Source organism: Otolemur garnettii, unplaced genomic scaffold (assembly GCF_000181295.1).
Source record: "Otolemur garnettii isolate 467f Iridium unplaced genomic scaffold, OtoGar3 scaffold00028, whole genome shotgun sequence".
Taxonomy (NCBI): Eukaryota; Metazoa; Chordata; class Mammalia; order Primates; family Galagidae; genus Otolemur; species Otolemur garnettii.
Window position 1 is genome coordinate 4,894,030 of NW_003852423.1, and position 5,350 is coordinate 4,899,379.

General features: G+C 51.0%; 1 protein-coding gene across 2 annotated transcripts in view; it reads right to left on the reverse strand.

Annotated features, from left to right (window-relative positions):
- RAPGEF5 (Rap guanine nucleotide exchange factor 5) overlaps positions 1-3,277 on the reverse strand; it is a 237,168-nt gene extending 233,891 nt beyond the window's left edge. For both annotated transcript variants that reach the window (XM_023512415.1, XM_023512414.1), the window contains exon 1: positions 2,975-3,277. In XM_023512415.1, the coding sequence (XP_023368183.1) occupies positions 2,975-3,205 (231 nt within the window). In that variant the 5' untranslated portion in view covers positions 3,206-3,277. The remainder of the gene's footprint in view (positions 1-2,974) is intronic.
- Between the last annotated feature and the right edge of the window lie 2,073 nt (positions 3,278-5,350).

A 5,350-nucleotide genomic window follows, 5' to 3' on the forward strand; every position in this document is an offset into this window, starting at 1 on the left:
GCCTCCCAAGCAGCTGGGACCACAGGCGCCTGCCACAATGCCCAGCCATTTTTTGGTTGCAGCCATCATTGTTGTTTGGTAGGCCCAGGCTGGGGATTCGAACCCGCCACCTCAGGTGTATGTGGCTGGTGCCTTAGCCGCTTGAGCCACAGGCACCGAGCCCAAAGACTCTTAATGAATGCATGTTGAATTCAATACAATTAGAGGTGACTGACCCCAGGAATCAAGGACTCTGCTATATTAACCAAACCAAAGCTTGACTTTCTCTAGTAAGAGATAAGCTACAGCGCACCTGGATGGAGCAACACAACCTACAAAGAGCTTAGCTGATGTCAGTTGACATCACATTGTCCAGGTTTTTGGGAGCTCAAGGCAGCATGGACAAGAACTGCACACATTCCTAAATTAGATCTTGGTCAATAGGGGAGTTGAAAACTTTACCAACCCGTGTGATGCACAGAGCTGCTTCTTTACCAGTGGTAATGAATTTCTGTTACCTTGCCCCCAAGATTACTCAGCTGCCATCTAAAGGTACAGCCCATGAGGCACAAAGCGAAAAGTCCCCCAAAGGATTTAAGCCATGATTTATTTGCCTTCAGCATCATTGTCCTACCCAACGGGGCTAATCAGACAACACTACTAGATGCTTACAAGTCACCAACCAACCAGTCTGTCACATATTTCATCTGGTTTTTCTCTTTCTTTCAAATCCCTTCTTTTATGGGCTGAATGTTTGCGTGCCTCACAACATTCTTATGTTGAAGCCCTAGACCCCAATATGATGGTATTTGGAGATAGGGTCCTTTGGGAATTATTTAGGATTTGATTAAGTCATAAGGGTGGGTCCCTCACGATGGGATTAGTGGCTTTATAAGAGCGAGACCTCGCTCTCTCTCTCTCTCTCTGTACCAAGGAAAGGCCATCTGAAGACATAATGAGAGAATGCCCATCTGCAAGCCATGAAGAAAGCCCTCCCCAGAAACTGAATCAGCTGGCGCATTAATCTTGATCTTCCCAGCCTCCTGAATCTGTGAGGAAAAATAAACTTCTGTTGTTTAAGCCACTCAGTTTGTGGTATTTTGTTACAGCAGCCTGAGCTGCCTAAGACAGGTACATATTTCATTTGTTTTTCATTCAAACCCCTTCCTACTCCTTTGATGGGGAAAGTTTCCAAATCACAAAAGTGGTCCCAAAGCAGAAGAATGGGGAAATAGTTGAAAAGCATTAAGTCTCCAACATCGGAAAATGTGACAATCTTCCTCCAATAAAAAAAAAAAAAACTTGCCAAGCACGGATGACATGTGTTTGGAAAGTTGGAAAAAGAATACAGTACTAGAATCAAAGAGGGTTGATAAAATAAATGTTACCACAGAGTAATTAAGAAAATAAAGAGTAAATATATACATTGGCAGGGTAAGCAACATCATCCCAGGCAGCGAGAAACACAAATATCTACACAGAAGAAGACCAAGAACTATTTACACCAAAACCCTCGGCAACTCTTGTCACAGACTGCCTGGCTGCCCTCATGTCTTCAGTATTCCGTGCCATGAAAAAGTAACTGTCAATGATCATCGGAACACAATTTGACCTACTCTCCCCCAGATTCCTGCAAAGTCTATAACTCTGGTCTTGCATTTGTTTAGCTACCACATCTTGGGGACACATTTCCCAGCCTTCTCTGCAGTCAATCCTTTATGCCACGCATTAAGATCACTTGTGGGCAATTCCTAAGCTCCCCTTGGTCACCGATTAGACCACCCAGTCATACCCAGCCAGTCCTCACTCAGAACATCCTTCTGAGGTGGCCCATGTGCCGTCATCCCTACACAGGAAAGAAAATGCCTAGGGAGGGAGGAACACAGCCTAGAGAAGGCAAAGACCTACATCAATTCAGACCCTTCCTTATCCCAAGGAAGGCACACCAAAGCCAGCATTTCTCCCTAACCCACAAATTTACACAAATCATGTTTGCAAGAGCTAAAAGTCTCCCAGAAAGGGACTTCTTTTACAGCGAGCTATCAAGACATTTTTTTTAATTACAGCCAAAAAAAAAGAATCACAAAAACTACATTGTTGCAGCTTTTCAGCATAAAGACTACTTAATGATGACAAATTTTTAGAAGCTGAGTAGCACCCACCAAAGGTGCCCCCTAGCTCTAGTGAGCCAGGAAGTCTTAGTAAGTCTGCCGGGTATCGTGAGGCCCTGGCGGAGCCTCCGGTGTGGCTTCCTAAAGATCTCAGGAGACAATCAGCAGGCCTTTCCCGCTTCTTTTAACACGCAAAACATGCCCGACCTGCTCCGGTCATTAGATGCACTTAGAACCGAGTGAGGGACACTCCTTCACCAGGAAATCCTATCTGAACACATCATCAGGAAGTCAATAAGGTTCTTGGGGGCGTGCACCCGCCTGTTCAAGGGGGCGTCCAGGAGTACTAGGTGCTGGGGACTACGGAACCCAAGAACTAGAAGTTCATCCCACAACTTCGAACTCCTGGGTCTGCCTCCTCAGCAGTGGCGGGCGCCAAGCCAGTACCGATGCCCACAGCTTGCAATGGGTTGTCCAAAACAAGCACACCCGTCGCATGCGTCCTGCAACCTGGGATCCCATTCGTGCGGCCTGAAGCTTGCAGTCAGGACAGGGCAGGCAGGCCGCTAGGCACCGACACCTGCAGCTTCCCCTCCAAGAAGAGGCAAACGGCTCTTCTTCCGGCGGGACCCCAGCTCCAGCAGCCTGAATCCAAGTGCCCTTGGGTTAAGTCAGGTGCATCTGGGGGGAGGGGGAGCCGTCGCTCAAAGGGGGACGCAACAAAACCCACCGTCCCGTGCCCCTCTTCAGCCAAGTCCAGCAGCAGGGCGCCCAGTCCGCCGCCGCCTCAACTTCCAAACGCCCCCCACGGCGGCCCGGGAGGGTGGGCGCGGGCTCCACGTGCGCGCCGCCCGCGCTCACCCGGACCGGGCCGGGCCACTCACCCGGCCCCCGGCGGCGCTCCGCTTCCTCCGCAGCGTGAGTCCGCTCCGCAGTAGGGCCGGCAGGTCCCTCAGCCGCGGCCGCAGCGACCCTGGCGGCTGCTCGCGCTCCGGCTCCCGGGCTCTGGGGCTGCGGCGCAAGGCGCCGTCCGCCGCCGCCGCCGCCGCAGCAGCGGCCAGGGCTGGGCTCTCGCAGGGCGGCTGCATCTTGACGGAACCCACAGCCATCCTCATGCCCTGACGGCGGTGCGGTGCCCGCGGCTCCTCTCCACCGCGCTCGCCTCCGCGCGCCGTCCGCGCCTTCGCTGGGCAGGCAGAGGGCGCGACTGCGGCTCCGGCGCGGGGCGCGCTGCCAGCCGCTGCCCATTGGCGCGCGCCGCGGCCCCCGCAGGGCTCAGCCCCGCGCCGCCCCTCCCCGCCCAGGTGCGCCGCCCGCTCCGCCCCGCCCCGCCCCGCCCTCCTGGTGGCACACCTCCGCCCGCAGGTCTGGCCCCGGGACACGCCCACTCCGGACCCCGGGGACCAGGGCGTCTTGGGACCCGCTCACCCACAGGTGCCAGGTTCTCCGAGTCGTCCACCAAGCCCACTCTCCCGTCCTCTCCCCCTGCCCTCCTTTCCTTTAGTCTGACAACCCTGCTTCACTTCCTTTTTTCTAACAGCCAGGCTTGATTGGACTTCAACCGTCAGGGCTGGGGAACCTGTAGCCTCACGGCAGCACATGGCCCTCCAGATCCCCAGTGCGGTCCCCCTCAACCGAATCTATACTTTACTGAACAAATCCCCTTGGGTAAAGTTTGGATTTGGTCAAAAGGCTGCACTCAAGCATTCAGAAGGCCACGTGTGGGCCCAACCCCATGTTCCCCCACATCCTCTAGAAACTGTTTTTGCCAAGGAACTTCAAAATAGGCCAGCTACAGAATTACCCCACACTGGCCCTTCTTGGCTTGCTCAGTATTAAAGGATGAGGGGAGAAAAAGAAAAAAAAAATCTTTTTCTGATTGTGATAGGTGTGTAGCAAAGTAAGTGCAAGTCTGGTGACCTGAAGGTGAATCTCTGCTAACATGTTGGAACCTGACCTTCCCTGAAAGCCTGCTGCATGTGTTGAATGTGCTTGGTAAACTGTAAAGGCCTACAGTGGTGTGAATCATTGTTTACAGTTCCAGGAGGTAGGAATTGCAGAGCATTGAGAATGGAACTATTCCAGTAGGGCCTTAAAATTTAGGGGGCTGTGAATCTTCACATCCTAGCTTAATCTATCTTCTGCAAGGACCATCCAGGGATTTCATTCCTCATTAGCAGGGAACGGGGGTTCCCATTTTGCCTAAGACTTGAAAGAGTTGAGTAAGCTTATAAAAAAAAAAAAAGAAGGATGATAGGCGGTCAGGGCACTGAGTTGGTTTATCATTGTAACCCTCAGCCCCGTATGTAGTAGGAGCTTGACACATGTGTATAGAAATGTGGCCACATCAGGAAAAAGGGAAAGGACCTGTGACCTTTGTCCTTAAGGAAGGTAAGATTAGGCCTACGAGTAGATAAACACACAGAAAAGCAAAGAGATTGCCCTTGTACTCTTGCTAATTGCCACATAAGTATGGATAATGAACATTCCCAGCCGTAGGAGAGAGAACCATTTCTGGCCTGGGATGGCAAAGACAATCAATGAAGGAAAGGAAGAGGAAAAACAGGTGAAAACACCAAGTTGGTGTCATACAGAACCTCCAGGGCCCTGAGAATACTGTCATGCTGGTGGAGAGAAAGGTAACATAATGAGGAAGTAAGAGAAAATACCAGAAGGATGCTGGTGATACCCTGCCGGAGGCCTTAGATCCTGGCACCTTAGGCTGAGTTATGTTTACCGGGAAAGACTTTATAATAAACCCTATAGTCCATTATAGTTTCCAAATACATATGGCATATATTATCCAAGGCTGAAATACCACTTGTATGTAGCATGTCAGACTGTATCAATTTTTGTAGTATAGTCATTGCCTTGAGCCCCAGAGTGCCACTCTCCTGCCATGCTTCAAACTTCTCCATGACACACTAACTAAAGGATGAGTAGCTGTCTACTAGAAGCCCTCTAGGACACTTTTGGTGAATATTCTCTCTGACTAGTGGGTGCTTGTGCTGCATCACCCCTGATAATACCATTTGAATGATATCCTGAACCTACTCTGCTGCAAAGCAGAACACATGTGTTCTGTGTCCTGGTCCAGGTCCTCAGTCCTCAGGCTTCTTCAATGCACAGCTTTTCCAGGCAAAGCCAAGGAGTTTGCACTTGGTCCCATAGATTCCATGGCACTGACCAAGTATCTAACACTCAGTATCAATAAAGGCCTTTGGAAAGTTGGCTTAGGTTAAGGTAATGAGTGGCAAATG